Source organism: Linepithema humile, chromosome 2, assembly GCF_040581485.1.
Source record: "Linepithema humile isolate Giens D197 chromosome 2, Lhum_UNIL_v1.0, whole genome shotgun sequence".
Taxonomy (NCBI): domain Eukaryota; kingdom Metazoa; phylum Arthropoda; class Insecta; order Hymenoptera; family Formicidae; genus Linepithema; species Linepithema humile.
Window position 1 is genome coordinate 10,636,440 of NC_090129.1, and position 21,750 is coordinate 10,658,189.

The following is a 21,750-nucleotide window of genomic DNA, read 5'->3' on the forward strand; positions in this document are numbered from 1 at the left end:
GAGTGTTATTGCAATAAAAGAGGATGTTATCTTATTTCTATTACTATTGTTGTGCCTCTTGGTGAAGGCACGGGTTCGGGATCTGCCGAGGAGTTGGGTTAGGCCGGGAATCCGGAGAATAATTTCTATATATCATCCTTCAAATAAAACGTAGTTTCTATATATTTCTTGGTTGCTTGATTTTTACAAGTTTCCCTTTTTAACAATTAACTAAGTTCCGTTTCAGGAATCTTTATCTTAGCTTAGTTTTCACGGAGCCTCAGGTTACACTTATTCGTTAGCTATTTACTACAATTCGCGATCTTCTTGATTCGTGTCCCGAGGGACATACGTCCGTCCCGTTTGGTTGTTAATTTTCGATCCGCCGTCGTGGTCTTGCGACGGCGATTTTATAATCGCGAAACTGCAATTGATTACAGTTTTGAAGAGCTTTCGATCGAACGTGCTGACGGATTTCTGGTAGTTTGTCAGCGTTCTTACGTTCGGAACGAATTAGGTTTCGATTTACGCTGCACGATTCTCCGGTGACTCGTACGAGCCGGAAACGCACTGAATTGTCAGCGTTCTTATATGATATTATGTAATATATATTCTTATACTATTTTATTAATTAAAAATTGGTTGTGGTTCTCTGGACCTACAACACTATTACAGGAACGAAATGGCATGAAAGAAGAAAGATGCTTACGCCAGCATTTCATTTTAATATGTTGAAACAATTTGTTGATATTTTCATTGAGGAAGGCAATTATATGACGCAATGTTTGAAAGATATTGAAGGATCGACTGTTAATGATTTAATCTTCTTTACTAGTCATTATACGTTGAATGTAATATGTGGTACGTCAGTATATATTTACAAAAAATTTCTTTTGACGTAGATTTAATTGATTAAACTTTGATTATAATTATAATTTTGAAATTATACAATATATAATAATTAATTAATTATAATAAATATAAAACATAATATATTATTATAATATATTACAATTTTGTATTAATTATACTTAATCTTTGAGCATTGATAAATTTTCTTTACACTATAATGTGTTAGATTGTAACTTTTAATTGACAGATTATCTTAAACTATATAATAATTATTGGTATATAAATATAAAATTTATTATGATTGAAATAAAAATCGTAATAAGTATTTATATAACTTTAACAAACAATTTAGAAACCGCTATGGGAATTTCTCTGAAAGATATGGGCGAATTTCAACAACAGTATCGCAAAGCAGTTCATGAAATCACTAAACTGATCATGGCTAGGTAAGTATGCAATGCAACTTAACAATATGTATAACTATTTGCAACAATACATTTAAAGATATTCGACATTTTTGGAAGGTGTTTGAATATAAATGTAATATAAAGTTTTGATTAATGTTTTATAAAAATATTATTGTGTGACTTATAGAATCACTTAAACTTATACACAGACTTTAAATGTAATGCTATTGTTTCCTTAAGTAATATAATATAATTATGCACGTAGAGGAACGAACCCGTTGTTTTATCCTAATGTGATTTTTGCATTTTCGTCACTGTGTAGAAGACAAGCTAAAGTTTTAAAAATATTGCATGGATTCACCGAGAAAGTGAGTGAGAATCACGCATTATTTAAATTGTGCAGAATTTTTGTGTAAATAAAGTTATAATAATATCTTAATAAAATTAAAACAATCTAATTTATATGCCAGCAGCACATTTAGTAGCACAACAGTATAAATGATGAACGAATTAATATTCTTTTTCTTTAGATTATTGCGGAAAGAAAACAATATCACAAAAGCACTAATGGGCAATATTTGAAGCAATTTGAAAATAATTCAGTAAACGATGATGAAGAAATAATAGGAAGTATGAACTTATAGACACATGTACACGGAGAAAATTTTATATCAAAAATTACTATGTACGACATTAACCGCGGACCATGAAGCCGCGGACCAAAAATTTTTACTATGTTTCACATATGAAAAACATAGTAAAAGTTTTTATAATTTCTTTATAGCCTTGGTAGAAATTCACTCTGGGCCTTATTATGGCCCCGACTAGCTCGCCAGTCATCAACTCGGGCGTGATACTGGCGAATTAGTCGGAGCCACACACGAAATCATCATAAATGGCTGTGCCAGCGCCACAGATTCACCGCAATACTGGGGCGACTGGGGCTGTGGATTGGCACTAATTTTCTTAGATAGGCTATGATTTGGTAAATAAGTAAGGCCCAAACTTTTTTTTTCTTGGTGATGTGATTTTGATATATATAGCAGAGAGGTTTTTATAAAACAGCTTTTAGTTTTGAGACTTTATTCCTTCTTGATAAAGGTACAGCACGCAAGAGAACAGAGAGAGAGTATCGATAGTAGCGAAGCATATATATGTACGGAAAAATCATGCACTCGTGCAGGCACATAGCAAATAAAAAGGAAACAAAGAAAGTGCGGGAAAATACAAATAAAATGAGCAATCATCATGCACTATAATGAATTGTTGTCTCTCTTAACACTCCGCCTCAATTTAGTATAGTCCTTGACACACACACACGCCAGCATAACTGCACTCAATTATATACCTTTAAGTGTTTTTTTTTTTTAATACATTTCAATTACGCAGTGAACACATAAGATAGGTCTACAAGAACAAAAAAATGAAAGAAAAAAAAAACTCAAATGGTTCGCATGCCCAGGCTACTCCTGTTACTCACAAAATGTTCAAGAGTCAATCCCTTCGTCAAAATATCCGCCTTTTGTCCTCTCGAAGGGATATATTTTACATCAATTATGCGTTTCTGATACATATCTCTTACAAAATTATACTTAACATCTATGTGTTTGAGTCTACGATGCTCCCATTTGTTTAATAAATGAATACAAGATTGATTATCTTCAAAAACAGTAATCGGTTCATTAATTTGCACATCTAGATCATGTAATAAACCCTTAAGCCACATTAGTTCAGTTGCCGCACTTGCTAGAGCGACATACTCTGCTTCTGTGGAGGAAAGTGCCACTGTTGATTGTTTCTTTGTTGTCCATGAAACAGTAGCTTCAAAAACTTCAAATAGATATCCTGAAGTTGACTTCCGATTCAAGTCTCCCGCCCAGTCGGAATCTGCGTATCCAACCACGGGCATTTTTCCATCCTTTTTGAAAAATAGACCCAAATTGATAGTTCCTTTAATGTACCTTAGTATACGTTTTAAACCAATCCATTGTGTTTCGGTTGCATTGTTCTGAAACCTGCTGTAAAAATTGACAGCTGCACTTAGGTCAGGTCTCGTTGTCAGCATTACATACATGAGACATCCAACGAGTTCTTTGTATGGTTTTGTATTAACAATACAGTCTCCATGTAATTCTTTCACAGGATTAGTTTCCATTGGTGTTTTGGCTATTTTACAGTCTTGCATATTGAATCTCTGAAGAAGATTCTTCATATACAGCTCTTGACTAAGTAACATTCCCTTATTAGTTTGACAAATTTTTATTCCTAAAAAACATTTCAATTCTCCAAGATCTTTCATTTTAAACTCAGTCATCATGACTCTCTTGATTACATTTATTTCATGTAATTCCTTTGCTGCAACAATAATGTCATCAACATATAAAAGTACATAGACTATATTGTCTCTTTTTTTTCGTTTATAAAGACAATTATCATATACTGATTGAACAAAACCTAAATGACTTATAAATTTGTGAAATTTGATATTCCATTCACGAGGCGCTTGTTTCAAACCATATAATGCCTTGTTTAATTTGCAAACTAATCCTTGATTCTCTATAAGTCCTTGAGGAGGCTTCATATAGATTTCCTCTTGTAGATCTCCATGCAAGAAAGCATTTTTAACATCGAGTTGATTAGCGAATAAATTTTTATAATTAATTATGGCAAGTAGGGTTCTTACAGTTGTCAATCGGGCCACAGGGGCATAGGTTTCATTGAAATCAAAACCCTTTTTTTTGTGCACATCCCTTAACTACAAGTCTCGCTTTACGCCTTTCAATGCTTCCATCTTCATTGTGTTTTAATTTAAACATCCATTTATTCTCAATCACCTTTCCTTCAGGTGGAGGTTTTATGAGTGTCCATGTCTTGTTCTCCTTAAGTGCTCGTAATTCCTCATTGACAGCTTCGAACCATTCCTTTGCGTCGCTTCTATTCTGTATTTCCTCATAGCTTCCTGGAACATCTTCAACAAAACTTTCGGCATTAAGTGCAAACGCACAGTAGTCATCCAAATACTTGGGTTTAATTTTTGTCCGTGTTGAGCGACGAGGTGATTGGACTGGCACATCTTCATTTTCAATGTTTCTTGTGACGTCTTTTTCTTCATCTTCCTCCATTGATTCGATGCAATCTTCATCTTCTGTCGCTCCGCCTTGATTTAGCGGTTCTTCCATTGATCTTGAAACAACATCTGAATCGATTTCAACTAACGCTTTGGAGTTTACAAACTTTGTTTCTACGAATTTTACATCTCTTCCTAATAATATTCTCTTACTCATAGGATTCCAGAATTGATAGCCATTTGTACAATATCCAACAAAATAACATTTTTCAGTTCTTGAGTCAAACTTTCCTTCAATTAGTTCTATGGGAATACGTACGTAGGCTAAGCATCCAAACACTCTCAATTTACTTATGTCCTGTTTTTTTCCAAACCATTTTTCCGCAGGAACACTATTTTCTAGAGCACTAGTAGGACTTCGATTAATAATATATATAGCCGCAAGAGCTGCTTTCGTCCATAAATATTTTGGAAGCTCTGATCCTAACAACATACACCTAGCTTTTTCTAGAATTGTTCTATTCATGCGCTCCGCAACTCCATTCTGCTCTGGAGTATATCTAATTGTAAATTCATATTGAATACCTTGTTCTTCAAAATAATCTTTCATTTCTGTTGAGAGGTATTCTCGCCCGTTATCACACCTGAATCTACTCACTTGTAAATTAAAATGAGCAGTAGCCATGGCTTCAAATAATTTAAAGAAACGGAAAACTTCAGACTTTGCTTTGAGTAAATAAATAGCTGTAAAATGTGTAAAGTCGTCTATAAACGTAAGGATATATTTCTTTCCATCGTGTGATTCAGGTGTAATAGGACCCATTAAATCACTATGTACTAGCTGGAGTGGGCGTTTTGCTCGCACTCTTTCTTTATTGTGAGGTAACTTTACTTGCTTTCCTTCCACACACGTTTCGCAAGTTTCCCAATCTAGAGTTTTTGTATTAGTACTAATTCCATCAACAAGTTTCTAAAGTTTTTCAAGACCATTTTTACTTATATGACCTAAACGTTTATGCCATAGAAAAGCATCATTAACAGCTGATAGACAAGCTCGCTCATTCTCACTTTCTATTAATGCATTCAATCTATACAACTTACTTTTTCGTACAGCAACAGCTATTTTCTTATTCTCTAACATTATAGTAGCCAAACCTTTTTCAATAACAACTTTAAAACCATTAATTTCTAATCTAGGAATTGAGATCAAATTAAGCTCTAAGTTAGGAACTATTAAAACATTTTTTATTTTAACTCTAGTGCTTTTACCATTCACAAAGCAATCCATTAGAATATCGCCTTTTCTTTCAGCCAGTAAATATTCATTATGTTTTGCTATCTTAATTTTAATTGGCCTTTCCAAATTTCTAATGTTTCTAACATACTTATCACTATTCACAAGATGATCCGTTGCGCCTGAGTCCAAGTACCAAGTTATCTGGATAGCTTCTTTCTGGTTTGATGTAGAACAACAGACTTTGATGTCCTCTTCCTCTAGAGATTCTTTCAAATCATAGGCTGTGAAGCAGATTTCAGTTGCCTTTTTCTCTTCTTTTTCTTCTGTTTCTGCTTTGTACGCCTTATTATTACCAATATATGCTTTGTATGATTGCTGTGGTTTTTTGCAATCAGCTCTCTTGTGTCCGATTTTTCCACAGTTGTGGCATTCAAATTGAAAATTCCTTTTATTTGCTTGTTCTGTACTTGTTCCACTATTTCCACGGTCAGTGTTCCGCAAACCACCACGTTTACCTCGATTACCTCGAACAGAGGCATGTGAGACAAACGCTGTAGAGGAGTGCAACTGCTCTCCTTTTGACTTGCTGCGCCCCTTTACTAGACGCTTAGATTCCTCGTCAAGTAATCTGTTCTTAACGAAGGATAAATCCAAATCTGTTTTTCCAGCCATGGTCTCTATAGCTGTAACCACCATATCATACTCATTTGGCATAGTGAGCAGTAAATGACATATTATGTCATTTTCTTCAGCTGCAGCTCCTGTTGACTTGAGTTCCCGAATCATTCGATCAAACTTCAGGAAATGTGATTCCATTGTATCAGTGGCCGCGTTGAATTTTAATGTTAAGAGTGCCTTTCTGACTCTCAATTGACTAGCCATACTTTTCCGCTCAAAGGTCTCTTGCAAATAAGTCCATACCTCGTATGCCGTTTCCTTTCCCTTGCAGTATTCAAGATGGCTGTCAGCAATTCTTTGAATGATAAGTGATTTACATCTTTTATCATTTTTTATTTTTTCTCGATTTCTTGCTATGACCCCTGCTGCGTCGCTTATACTCTCGTCTTCCAGTTCACGTGGAGATTGCGCGATCACTAGCAATTCTTTTTCGTCAAGTAATGTTTCCATTCGAAATTTCCAATTATCGTAGTTTGTTCCATCAAAAAGTGGGACTTTATATCGCTCATCTTCTGAGGCCATGCTTCCTCCCTTTTTAGTAACTCAAATTCTAACCTATATTGCACGAATAGTTCACGATTCCTTTTCCTCCTTCCTTTTGTTTTAGTTTCTTGATTCCTTCTTGCCAGCACGGCGACTGGGCCCATAACCTGATGTGATTTTGATATATATAGCAGAGAGGTTTTTATAAAACAGCTTTTAGTTTTGAGACTTTATTCCTTCTTGATAAAGGTACAGCACGCAAGAGAACAGAGAGAGAGTATCGATAGTAGCGAAGCATATACATATATGTACGGAAAAATCATGCACTTGCGCAGGCACATAGCAAATAAAAAGAAAACAAAGAAAGTGCGGGAAAATACAAATAAAATGAGCAATCATCATGCACTATAATGAATTGTTGTCTCTCTTAAGGGGATGCTGGAGTTACCGGCCGGACATTATATTTTTTCGAACAAGAATATCTTTTTATTGGTTGCATAGAATTGTAAATCCTTTTGCAGGAGTAAAGTGTACACAAAAACGGAATTCGGGCTGCTTGACTTTATTTGGAAAAAAAAGAATTAATAACAAAATTTGTTTCTATTCATTAATTTCTATTCTGCTCTTAGGATAACATATTGTATAGAGCTATCTATTTTCGTTTTTTATAAAAGTTTAACAGTTTTAAGACGCTGAATAAAAGCAGCCCGAATTGCGGACTGCAGAATAGAATGTTATGGAACCATTAAAATTGGGCTGAAAAGTCTAATGTAAAAAATATTCTTGTCCGACTATTTTTACATACGTGTGCGTCCAATATCGGTATAACAGATGAAAAAAATAACAGAAGATTAGTTCCAAGATAATATCAGAGAGGCGCTATACAATAATATGCGAATATATACACGCACCACACATACGCATACACAATACATTCATACTTAGATTATGACTTATGCCGATAATATCACTCTAATTTTTAGTTCCATCAAAATGATGGCACTTTCGCGTCGGAGTTCGTCAGGCACTCCAGCATCCTCTTAACACTTGGCAGCAAAGACTAGCGAACGCTACTGATGAAACATAGCGCCAGACTAAGTATTATTCTGGACCATATACTATAGCCCTTCTAAATTTTTTTAGACAGGCTACGTCTTGGCAAACAAGTGAGGCCCATACTTTTGTCTTGGCGTTAAATTGACAATTTCTACCAGGGTATTTTTGTGAAAAATTTGAAGGAACTTTCTGATCAATTTAATAAGTTAATTCAACATGTACTGAACTAAAGTAATGTAATCTTTTGCAGTAAAAAGAAAGCGATTAGCTTTGTTGGATCTTTTGATAGCAGCGTCCCTCAATAATAAGATGAGTGACTTAGACATCAGAGAAGAAGTTGATACCTTCGTGTTTGGGGTAGATATCTGAAATCATTTACATATACAATCCACTTTAGCATTAGAGCCGGTATGGAACAGTAGGAATAAATAATTTATAAAAAAATGTATGTCCTCACTACAGCAGTATAAGTGACGGAGGAGAAGTGAGATTATACTCTTGCATTGGAGTCGGCTTAAATACTTATTCACACATCGATTTGGTTTTATCGTAACACATGTGTAAAATACAATTTCATATTCTCATCGTACAGGGTGTTGCATATACATATTGGGCAGTACGACGGGTTGCGCGACATACTTTGCAGGGATAGGCGCGGTTCAGTGGGTAATGACAGCATATATATGTAGCATCATAATTTATTGATCGAATTGATCGCGCGCATTTTTACTAATTTTGAGTTTACAGCGTTTCAATTATAACGGACTTGAATAATTGTTGCAATTATTACTAAAGAAGCTAAAACACATTAAAAATAAAAAATTAAATTTTAGAAAGTTAACACGTTAAAAGAAACAAATATGATACAACAAAATTTTTTTTCTTTACCGCTTTACTTTTCGCGCGTGTTAGCGTTGTAAATTTTGATAGAGCGGTAAAGAAAGAAATTTTGTTGTATCATATTTGTTTTTTTTAACGTGTTAACTTTCTAAAATTTAATTTTCTATCTTTAATGTGTTTTAGCTTCTCTAGTAATAATCACAACGATTATTCAAGTCCGTTATTATTGAAACGCTGTAAACTCAAAATTAGTAAAAATGCGCGCGATCAATTGGATCAATAAGTTATGATGATACGTATATATGCTGTCATTACCCATTGAACTGCGCCTATCCCTGCAAAGTATGCCGCGCAACCCGTCGTACTGCCCAATATGTATATGCAACACCCTGTACATATGCATTTATAAGTAAAATCTAATGAAACCTAATGTAGTGATTGATAATTTATACGAGCGACCCCAATGCCAGATTGGACTGTATTAAATAATATCATAACAAATTTATTTTAACAATAAAAGTTCATTATCAAATTACTTAAAATAAAATCAAATTAATTCATATAAAAATGCTCATTTCGATTCAATAAAACTATTCAATAAAATAATTTGTTCAATAAATAATTTGTTTCATATGGACGCAATATGTTCGAAAATTATATGAAAAAAGCACTTTATACAACTAATAATATAAAAATTATTTTAATTTATTTTTTATTTGATAAGTCTTTTTATTATAGTTTGTACATAACGCACAAGAATGAATAAAATGACTTCTTCATATTACAGGGTTACGAAACGACAGCAATATCTATATCCTTCACGATATTATTATTGGCTGAGCATAAGAATATTCAGGTATATTATACATAAATTATTTATTTTCAAACAAACACAGTAAATACTTCATTAATTGTATTAATTAAATGTTTAATTAGTTAAATTTAATATTATTTGTGTTTTCTGACAACATCAGAGTTAAGATAATAGTGATTATAATAATTAAGATTATTAGTGTAATAAATAAATATATGCATAAGTATTCTGCTTTAATTTGTAATAAAATAAAATTATATATTTATATATTTATGTATTTAAATATAAAAGGATATATGTTTTATATTATGTGTGTGGCGCATGTAATATAATTTAATGACATAAATGCAAACCAAATAAAACATGTAAAAATTTGTTAAATAATTTAGGATCGTGTCAGAAGAGAAGTTAGTGCAGTGATGCTAGAAAACAATGGAAAACTTACTATGACAGCAATAAACAATATGCCATATTTGGAAAGATGTTTGAAAGAATCGTTGAGACTGTATCCTAGCGCTCCTAATATAATGCGAGTTGCGTCCGAAGATTTAAAGATACGTGAGTAATTAATAAAAAATATTTCTTATATACAGGATGATCTACATAACTTTTTACATCTGGGTATCTCGAAAACTGTGCGATCGATATTGAAAGTCTTGATTTGTATGGGTCTGAATGGCCTTCAAACTGGAATGGAAATTAGTCTCTCAATCTCGATTGCGTAGGTGGGGTGGAGATTAACTTCAAAATTTTAAATGGGAACCTCTATACAAAATTACATTTTGAGATTCTATGAAAGACAACAACTCAGTTTTATCCAAAACATTTTTTTGTCATATATTTCTTTGAAAAAATATGACAGTTTGAATTTCGACTTATAGCTACTTGAAGCGCGGAAATAGTCACATAAAATCAATACTCTACTCTGACTTATTCAATTTATTAAATGTTCAAAATGTTTACCATGGTCTTGTAAATATTTATTTATCCGAGTTAATAAAGTATTTCTAGAGTATTTGGTAGCATTTCGGGAGTCACTAAGGCACTAGCGCATGCGTCACTTATCTTCTTGAAATGCTATTAAATGTCAGAAATACTTTATTAATTCGGATAGCTACACAATTCAAGTAGCTATAAGTCGAAACGTTAAATAGTCATATTTATTCAAAGAATAATTTTTCAAAAAATATTTGACAAAAAAATGTTTTGGAATGATATTTTCTTTCATAGAATCTGAAAATGTAATTTTGTATAAGGATTCGCATTTAAAAATTTAATGTTAACCCCCACTCCACCATTGCAACCGGAATTGGGAAATTAACTTCCATTCTAGTTTAAACATTTTCAGATCCACATAATTCAAGATTTAAATCTTTTAAGACCTTAAGATCAAATAGTTGCATAATTTCCACGATTGAGCTGTAAAAAGTTATGTGCGCTATATAACTATTAAAAAAGATATTTTTATACTGACAAACGTTTGTGATTTAATATTATTTTGTTTCTAACAAAAATATTATTTCAAAAAATTAGTAATTTATTGCATTCTAAAAAACTTCTATTTAAAAAAATAATTTATATAGAAATGTTCACTTTACAATTTAAACATCTTTCTTTAATTATTCTAATAAATTATACTTTGTTTTGTGATTTTTTTAGAATCATATATTGTGCCTTCTGGAGCATTATTATATATTCCCGTTAAATTCATTCATAAAAATCCCGATTTTTGGCCAAATCCAGATGTTTTTGATCCAGACCGATTTTTACCAGAAAATATTCAAAATCGTCATCCTTTTTCTTATTTACCTTTTAGCGCAGGAGCAAGAAATTGTATAGGTAATATTTAAAATATTAATTTCTTAATATGTAATTCATTTCTAATATTTTTATGGATATTAATAGGTCAGCGATTCGCCATGTTGGAGTTAAAGGCTATAATAGCTACTTTGGTGCATAACTTTTACTTGGAACCCGTTGATTATTTGAAAGATCTTCGATTCCGGCTAGATTTAGTAACTCGTGTTGCAGATCCAATTCGTGTAAAATTTATTCCAATCGAACAAATGCAGCCATTTAAAGCTAATTAAAGTGTTAAAAAAATAAACAAATAATTTGTTGCACTAATAGAATTATTAATATAGTTCTTATGTGTTATATACATTTATTGTTATGAATAATAAAATCATTTTATATTGTATTTAATATAATATGTTACTCTTGTTTTTTCACAATTATAGCTTGAAAACTTTTTTTGATTTGATAAGTTGTACATTATTATAAATTCAAACCAAGAATAAATATATGATTAATCCACGCTGAATGGTGTCTGTGCCTGTTTGAACCCAAATATAAAAAGCTAGCGTGACTGTTCAGCACTTGGTGATGCGCGTTAGAGCGATAACGAGACGAGCGTAACAATAGTAAAAAAATAATTTTTTTATATATTTACATTGTAAAGAGATGAAACACAAATGTTATATTTTGATAATTTTTTAATGTTTAATTATACCATTGAGCTTTAAAAATAAAAAAATCGGATATTTCAATATTGTTGCAGAGCGCAAAGAATTTCGCACGTAATTTCAAGGAACAAAACAATGTATTTTTTAGATTATTTTTTTGGAATAAGATATTTCCAAAAAATAGTCTGTAGCACATAAAAGTACAAATTTTAAGCTTTAAAACACTTTTCTGATTTTTGGTCTACGATTATTATTTATCGAGTTACAGTTATTTGAATATTGTTAAATTTTTAGTCTAAAAAATGTTCTCTATTTTTGTCAAAATGTGCTAACAAAACTTTCTCATATTACACTAAAATATGATGAATCACATCTTTTTCACATTTCTATTAGCACATCCGAGCATCGAGACACGCAAAAATCATGCAAATATTTAAACAAGGAAAACAAGGAAAACTTTTAATTTGATTCATGGTGTCAAACTGATTAAATTATATGAAGCATTTGAAAGAATAAGAGTGATATTACGAGTTGGGGAAATTATTTCGTGTATAATTATTTCATGTACCAATCTTTTGCAGAACGCCGATTTAAATTACGTTATTTAGTAAATACGTTAAATTACAATTAAACCAAATAAATTTAAATGTTACTTACAACTTGCATTGTACATTTTTAAATTGCTGTATTTTTTACATTTTTTAAATTAAAATTTTCCTTATTTTTGAACACTAAGGATTAATTTTACTCTTTACTTTGAAAATATTATAATCGTCAATTCATATATACTATTGTAAAGGGCTTGAAAAAATCTTTTTATGTTATTATTGTTAAATAATAAAATTTTTTTAAATTAAGAAATTGGTGGAAAAAATTTGTCTTAAAAACTTTTTCAAACTATTTTATCATAATGTTAAAACTATTAAAAATCATAATATTTCGTATTCAGCATTTTTTAAATATCTCTTATTCGTTTCAAAGATATTAGCAAAAATACGAAAAATTGGATTTTTTAGGGTGTTTCTACTTTTAGAATCATTTTTTAAGCCAAAACAAAAAATAGCTTTATGATTAGGTTCATATTACTATATTTTTGCAAAGGTTTAGATTTTTTAGAATTTTTGGATTATCCAATCTTCTTTGTCAGCGTCGCCAGTGCTGCCTTATAAATTGATTGGTTATAAAAAAACTGTCAAATTTGCATGTGCGGCTAGTTGACACTTCTCAGTGTCGTCACAACTAACGTCTAAAAGTCGTAACGTATATACATACATCGTAGACGACGACGACGACTTAATTAGATTTTTTAACATCTCGACTTTAGACTGTTATATCTTTATTTATCGGGCATGTAAAGTAAAAACAAACGTATTTTTCTTATATAATTTGAGTATGCACAATCAGTCACTATCAAATCGGTCTAGACATTATTGAGATTCGATAATCTCGGTTCTTCTCAACTCGTGTGCTTGCGTACAGATACAGTCACTTTTTTTTACGTCGCGCATGAACTAAGTGCGAGACACGACTATGTCTCATGTAGTAACAGGATGTAGATGTCAATGATAAATATATACAGGGTGACAAGAATACATTATAGTCTATAAACAGATTTTTCGAAGTACAACAAATGAAAAAAGAGGTATGTACAAAAATTAAATTGTTTCGAGAGGGGCATAACATACTGCACACATTTATTTTAAGGGTGGAAAGGATTTCAAAATTAACTTTATTTTTTAAACGAAACCATCTATTTTTTTCAACATAAATCAGTCCTTCCTATTATTCTGCATATAAAAGTGTTAGAGTAAGGTATTTAAAAATGAATATTTTAAGAGATATTTAGATTTTTCGTAGTATACCTTTTAACGTTTGTTATGAAATTGAATTAATTAAAATTTAATATGAATACCTGAGAAATTACCGTAGACATAATAGAAACAAAAAAAATTAAACATATTAATTTTATGGTAAATGTTCAAATACACCTCGTTTGTGTATGTTTGCCTCGGACATTAATACATTTTTAAACACGAATCTTGAAGTTACTTTGAACGGCTATCAATATTTCTGAGATAATATGTTAAAATTATAATTATAATCTTGTTTCTCATATCTTCAGAACTTGTTGGTTTAACAAAAATAATTTTGCTTATCCGTAGATTATTGTAGAAAGAATGTTTTTTGGACATAAAAATGCTTATAATGTGATTATAGGGTCATGACACATCTGGAAAGGGGTTCAACTGCCTACATTCCCATTTGCCAACAGCTTCGTTTGCCCACAACATTTTGCCGACAGCTTCAATTGCCGACATTCCCAATTGCCTACAGAGCGATTGCCTACAAGCATTATTGCGCACATTTAAAAATTAAAAATACAAACGTACGTTTGCACACAAGACATTATTGCACACATACACATTGCACACATGACATTATTGCGCACATACCCATTGCACACATGACATTATTGCGCACATACACATTGCACACATAATATTATTGCGCACATATTGCATTTTTATTTGGTACAATATGTTACTTGCTTTTTCATAGTTATAACTTGAAAACACTTCTTAATTTGATAAGACGTATTTAGCTTTTTTATAGTTATAACTTGAAAACACTTCTTAATTTGATAAGACGTACTTATTATAAATTCAAATCAATAATAAATGTATTGTTAATCGACGCTGAATGATATATGTGTCTGTTTGAACCCAAATATAAAAAATTAGCGTGCTTCAGCACTTAATGACGTACGTTAGAGCAATAACGAGAAAAGCGTAACTATAGTGTAAAAAGAACTTTTTTGTATATTGTAAAGAGATGAAATAAATGTTATATTTTGATAGTTTTTAAATTTTGTTATTTACTTTTGAGGCCTTTTTTCCACGTTGCTCCGTTGATTCGCGTTGGGCATGTCATCGAGCGATTGTTATCGAGACGATTGCGTTTGATAATTTGTACAGCTGACACTGTTTAAGAGCTTGTAACCTTTGTTATGATACAAAAAGCAGAAGTGTTTTGAAGAAAATAAAAATGTAAATTATTATAACGATAAAAAATGACACGTGCGTAGCACGCGCTTGTGTTGCTTAATATACGTAAATAAAATTTCCATTATATGATAAAAACATTTTACATAACAGATACATCCTAAAGTGCACATATTATCTAAACGCATAAGTGCTTTTTTTCGTACTAATTGTAAGTTGTTGTTCATACCATCATTGCAGAAATATGATAACAACCCGGTAAAAAATTTCTCATATATAATCATGTAGCATTTAATAGAGTTATACAATATTTTACAAAATTGTGTAAAAATATGTATAATTATACATGACGAAATATAAAACGTTATATATATATATATATATATATAAATAGAGCGACTGCAGTATAGAATTACATGTAAGTACTTTTTATACATATTTATATATAATGTCTACAATATTTTATATATAATTATATATGAATCTCTGTTAGTCTAATATATGATTATGTATAAGTCTTGCATCATGTATAAACATACAGGGTGTCAATTAAGTCCCGGGAGGGCTGAATATTTTCTCATGTAAGGTATTTTTGAAAAAGTTCAAGGTCATTTCTGAAGTAATTTTCAACGAGGAATTCAACGGTGACCTTCAATTTGACTTTGAGCTTGACCTTCAAGGTCATTTCAAAGTTAGGTTAGGTTTTTTAAATAGAAACCCCTATTTTTGATTCCAAAATCTAATAGCTGGTGTCAAGAGTTTTTCAAAACATTATAATAAAGTTATTTTTTATTAAGTACTTTTCGAGTTATGAGGCTTGTAAATTACAGTATTTTGACATAAAATACAAAATATCTTGTAAAACATTCAATTTTTGGGAATCTTACCTTAATACTTTTATGCATAAAATAATAAGACGAATCAATTGGTATAAAGAAAACACATAGTTGCTTTCAAGAAAAAATATGTAGTTTGCAACATGCAACTGCATAAAATATTTAGCCGTCCCGGGACTTAATTGACACCCTGTATATAAGTAAGAAGCAAATTTCAGATATAGTCATACGCAATTGTATATGATTTTGTATAAACGACAAATTCTGGCTAATTGTGTCACTTTTTCCTTAATTTCACTTAATGCCTTGATTTAGAAATATTTTACTTTTCTAAAAGTTTCTATACCTTTTTCTTATCGCGCGCGTGCATGCAAGAGAGGAATATAAACAAAATAAAATAAAAAAACACTATTTTACATTTATAAGAGATATATGTTATTTATTGTATTTCTAAATAATATGAGAAAAATAAACAACATGAGATATAAATACATTTTATGAGTGATACAAATAGTTCGAAAATTAGTGCGTGGGGTATTTAAAGAAGACATTTTTAAGAAAGGACTTTATCAAGTCACTCTTACTGCCCATACAGCACAGAACATTGCAATTACATTGCAGCAATGTTACAATCTTGCAAGTTGCAATGTAATATTGTTGAGACATTATTGCAACCTGTAATTGTAATATTTCATGAGAATGTGACAGCAACATTCCAATAACATTGCAATAGCAATATTCAGTAATCGCTAGTTCGTTCGTTTACCGCTATGCAACGCGCGTTGCAAAATCTATCTCGTATTTAAGTTTTAGTCATAATGATTATATGAAACTTGCAAAGAGTGGCTAGTAAGATTAAAGACATAGTAATTATTTTTATTAGTTTAATATTTCTGATACGACCTCAACACAGGGAATTCAGATATTGAACTGATTGTTCAAAAATCGGACAGATAAATGTCCGAATAAATAAAAATATATGCAACATTATTCTAAGATTGCAATAACAATGCATTATTGCAAATTCATTACATTGCAATATTACTGTAATATTTCGTTACAATCTTCTTAAAAGCGAACATTTTAACGTTGCTGCAATCCCACAGCAATGATGCAACAACATTTTGCAGTAAATTTGCAACATTGCGATGAAAGATTGATGCAATGTGTATGCAATCTTTGTGTGCTGTATGGGTTAATACCAGTGATAGTGTTGAAATCGCTATATTGAGACTGTTAAAAAATATTTGAAGTTGTATGTTTCAACGATTATACACATCCATTCGTGATTAATTCTTTGTGCAATTCCCTTGTTAGAAATTTTTATAAATATGTAAATATATCTAATTTTAAATATATTTTTTATTTAATTTAGCAAATGTATCTTTTTACGCGTTAAGAAATTACTAAATTACTTATCTTTTTTAAATATTACGTAACTCGTATTGACATTCAAAACCAATTTAAGAACCCAAAAAAAAAAAATAAAAATAAAATTTTTAAGAATTGTAATTTATTCAACAAAAAATGGTTATCACTTTACTGCTATTATCACTTTACTGCTATTATGCATCTTTCTCATATTACTGTACTATTACCCCAGTGAACTCTATTACGTAACATTTTCGTAACCATTGCGAAACAATGTTTTGCTGATTACGTAACATTTACGTTATTTTCAGGCCACGATTGGGTCAAAATGTCAGCACCATTTGGTTCTCTTTGGCGCTACAAAGGCGTAACATTTACGTATAAATCTACATACCTTTTTCATGTAAAACTATGTAACATTTACGTACAAAGATACGTAACATTAACGTACAAAGTTACGTAACATCTACGCACAAAGTTGAGTAACATTTGCGTATGAAAGTGCGTAACATACAGGTCTTTTTTAGTGAATTGCGATTTTGGCCATAATTATGAAACCGTGTGAGCTTCGGCGGACGCGGATTAGCTCGCCGGAATCCAGGTTCGGTCGGTTGGGGGTATGTCAAATAAACCAAATACTCGTTTATCAGAAAAATAATGAAACAGTGTTTATTGAGAAAGATGTTGATACGATTTGCCTCGAATGATCTGCTACAATGCTCGTGCATACATGCGAAGCGTGCGTAAGATGAATTTGAAATAGTATATAAATTAGCCAAATATCGGTGAAGTAATTAACAAGTGATAGCGGAATAGTTCTTTAAAGCGGCGTGAAACGAATACAGAGTAGCGTGAAGATAAATGCGGAGTTTCGTTACTGGTAAAATAATTATTTGAGCAACGGTGGAATAATTATTTTAAAGCGGCGCAAAATATAAGTGAAAGCAACGTGAAAATAAATGCAAGATATCGGCAAAGGCGAAATAATTATTTAAGCAATGGTGAAATAATTATTTTAAAGCGGCGCAAAATCTAAAAGCGAAAGCACGTGGAAATACATGCAAGATATCGGCAAAATGAAATAATTATTCGAGCGGCGGCGAAATAATTATTTAAGGCGGCGTAAAATAAATGCGAAGTATACGTGAAAATCAATGCGAAGTATCGTAATAAAGAAATAATTATTTGAGGCGACGGTGGAATAATTATTTAGTATGACGTGAGGCGTCCTGGTGCGGTCGGCGAGAGCGCAAGCGCGGGCGATCGTGTCGCAACGGTTGGTACGAGACGGAGCGCTCGTCGGTGAGTGCGTTCGTAGTATCGCGAGTCTGTTCGATCGTAGATCGATGCGGACTATTCGGTGGCGCGGATTGGTCGACGCGGTGTTGCTTGCCGGACGGATTATCGTTATGAAATCCCGGCGAATAAACGCGGTGTGCGGACTTAGGCTGCCGATTACGTTCGGCGGGAGTACGAGGATGCTCGTACGAAGACGGAATTTAGAATAGCGACCTGGCTAGGTATGCGGAAATGTCCGCAATACAGAGTTCGGTGGCCTAGAGGAACCAAGTACGCTTGGCGGGTATACGAAGATATTCGTATGCGGGAGCAAAGATTACCGAGGACGCTCGGCGATACACGAGGATTCTCGTGTGCTGGTAAAGGCATAGAGTCCGAGTATGCTCGGTCGGGACTACGAGGACACTCGTAGCAGGTTTGTTCGCTGTCGATCAGCGAACGGAGTCTGGTGAGAAGACGTTCAGCCGGGCCTCTTTTATACCCGGCTGGCGGCCGAATGATTTCGAATCGGCAAGCATCGGCGGTTTCGGCGGCGAGTCCCCCACAATACGGAATTTCGGAACGGTCGGGTGTGGGGGATTTTCGGCGGTTGACCGCCGCTGTTTTTGATGCGAAATTTATCGGCGCGCGATGCGCCCTTGGTGGGCTACGGACGATGTACGGTCCGTAGCCGTAACGATGCAGCGGGCTGCATCGTTACATCACCCCCCTTCTTGGGGAGCCGGAAGCCTGCGGAGGCAGCTGACGGCTGGTGAGGAGTCGCCCCTCCCTGGAGAACAGGAGCTTGTATCTCCTGCCGTCGGTGGTCCGGAGCTTATACCGTCTCGACTTCATTACCGAGAAGTACGGTATTGCCGCGAACGTTCGTGGGGCGTACTCCACCATGATGGGTGGTGGAGACGCCGGATCCCATCTCGGCGGTGGCGGCGGTGGTGCAGCGGAGGCCGGTGGTGGCCATATGACGGCGGTTGCTGGCGTCGTTGTCGCGGCGGCTGGTGTTGGCCGGGATGCGGCGGCTGCGGGTGCGGCAAGGGCCGTTGGCGGCCGAGTTCCAACGACCGTCTGAACGGCCATTGGCGGCCGAGGTCCAATGACCGAAGTCGTCGGCATTGGGCCGCTCCAGGGTCGTATCCTTACGGCCCTGGTCGGCTTGGTCCGTGCGGTGATCGGTGCGGTGACCGCGGATCTTCGCTCCGGTAGCGGCGTGTGCGTGGCATTGCACACGTCGCCCGGAGACTTCTGCTTTTTTCCTCGCGGCACCGGTGGTGGTGGTGTCGCCAAAAATATCGCCTTTCGGCGATTTTCAGCGTCGGAACGCTGTATTAACGTCCCCACTCGGGGGACGGTGCGGAACGGCTGCGACGTCATCGCGGCCTGTCGAGGCTCCTCGGTCAAGAGGGCCTCGATTGCGCTCAAGATGTTCTTATTGCTCATCTTGAACAAGTGATCTGGCTTCCTGGAATCGGCCTTTATATAGTCCGATTCCCCGGAATTGCGGACTTTATCTTTAACTGGGGGGGTCTCATCCCCGTTTCCCGGTTTTAAGTCTTGCGCGTGGATGCGCCTTAGCCATCGCCCCCTCTTATCACGCAAATCATATATGACGGGGGTGATGATCCGGCCTACTTTGTAGGGGCCGGTGTACTTCGGCGCGAGTTTGGCGTTTACGCCGGCGGCCTTGTTCGACAGGGGGTGCTCGCGGCGCCAAACTGTCTCGCCGATCTTAGGCCGCCAATCGCGATGCCGCAGATTATAATACGGTTCCTGCCGTTGGAAGGCTCGTGCGAGGTTTCCTGTCATTAGCTCCCGGGCCTCGTCTAGATGGCGCCGCCAGGTGGTAGTCGGAATCGGCGCGTTCGGGTGCGTTCGGTCTTCCGGATTCGGCGGTGCTAACTCGCGCCCGTAATTTGCGAAGGCGGGCGTAAATCCGGTGGCGTCGTGCGCCGCGCTATTGTACGCATATTGTAGCGCGGGAATGTGGCGGTCCCACAGGCGATGATCGCGCTCGACAAACTGCGCGATCATGGTTTTGACCGTTCGATTGGTCCGCTCCACGGGATTGCACTGCGGCGTGTATATCGGCGTTGTGCGATGCGTTATGCCAAACGATTTTAACAGGCTGGTGAATTGGCGCGATATGAATTGTTTCCCGTTGTCGGATATGACCATTTCGGGGCAGCCGTGCCGATATATTATGCGTTCGGCAACGATCTTGCTAATGATTTCCCCGGTAGCTCGGCGCAAGGGCTGCAATTCGACCCACTTCGTGAATCGATCCTGCAGTACGAAGAGCCACGAATGCCCGTTTGTAGATCGCGGCAGAGGCCCCACTAGGTCGATCGTGACCTGTTGCCACGGGGCCGTGACATTGTGCGCATGAGCGCGGCCGGCGGGTTTGCCCTGATAGGGCTTGTACGCGAGACATTTTTCGCAGCCCCGAACATAGCGGGCGATGTCTCGGAACATGCCGGGCCAGTAATAACGGCGGGTGACGCGGTGGATTGTCTTCGCGACGCCTAAATGCCCGGCGGTCGGTTCGTCGTGGAATCGCTGGATCGTTCTCTCTCGCTCGGAGCGAGGGAGACAGCGCTTCCACTGTTCGTCTTCCGTGTGGTCGCGGAACTCTAGATCGTGACGTATATGCCGGTAGAGTTTACCCTCGCGTATGGCGTAGTCGGGGTAATTTTTCGGCTCTTTCTTAATCTTCTTTATCAACCCGCGGTACCAGGCGCAGGCGGCTGGCTGAACGGCGCAGACCTCGGGTTCGCGAGAGAGCGCGTCGGCAACTTTATTCAACGCTCCGCGACGGTACTGGATATCGAAATGATATTGCTGGAGCTCGAAGAGCCAGCGCCCCAATCGGCCGGTGGGGGTTTCGAGGTTTTTGAGCCAACGCAGTGACTGATGGTCCGTGATCACCGTGAAAGAGTACCCCTCTAGGTAGTCTCTCATACGGCGGATTCCCCAGACGACCGCGAGGCATTCTAGCTCGGTAGCACTATAGTTTTTCTCGGCGGCGTTTAGTGTGCGGCTTGCGTACGCGATTACGCGTTCGCCCTCGGCGAAGTTTTGTGTCAAAACGGCGCCGAGGCCGTAGTTGCTTGCGTCGGTTTGTAAGCTAAACGGTAACCGGAAGTCGGGACAGGCGAGTACGGGCGCTGTTATTAGTGCCCTCTTGAGGGCGTTGAAGGCGTTTTCCTCCTCCGATCCCCATTGCCAGCGCGCGTTTTTACGGGTTAGCCGCGTGAGCGGCGCGGAGAGGGTGGAAAAGTTTTCCACAAAACGGCGGTACCATGACGCCATGCCGAGAAATTGGCGGACCTTCCGGATGGTAGTAGGAGCGGGCCATTGAGCGACCGCGCTT

General features: G+C 35.7%; 1 protein-coding gene across 1 annotated transcript; it reads left to right on the forward strand.

The window, feature by feature from the left end:
- The first annotated feature begins 665 nt into the window (after positions 1-665).
- Positions 666-11,613, forward strand: LOC105680180 (cytochrome P450 4C1-like). Its single transcript, XM_067350112.1, has 9 exons — positions 666-840; positions 1,184-1,277; positions 1,504-1,606; positions 1,769-1,868; positions 8,010-8,116; positions 9,387-9,455; positions 9,803-9,971; positions 11,073-11,252; positions 11,319-11,613. The coding sequence occupies exons 1-9, from the start codon at positions 681-683 to the stop codon at positions 11,501-11,503; spliced, it is 1,167 nt and encodes a 388-aa protein (XP_067206213.1). The 5' UTR covers positions 666-680; the 3' UTR covers positions 11,504-11,613.
- The last annotated feature ends 10,137 nt before the right edge of the window (positions 11,614-21,750 follow it).

Bases quoted from the DNA above. Each gene is read 5' to 3' on its own strand.
- LOC105680180 (XM_067350112.1), top strand. From the start codon at position 681: ATGCTTACGCCAGCATTTCATTTTAATATGTTGAAACAATTTGTTGAT. The intron at 1,278-1,503 runs GTAAGTATGCAA...TTATGCACGTAG, and splicing joins ACTAAACTGATCATGGCTAG to AGGAACGAACCCGTTGTTTT. The intron at 8,117-9,386 runs GTAGATATCTGA...TTCATATTACAG, and splicing joins TTGATACCTTCGTGTTTGGG to GGTTACGAAACGACAGCAAT.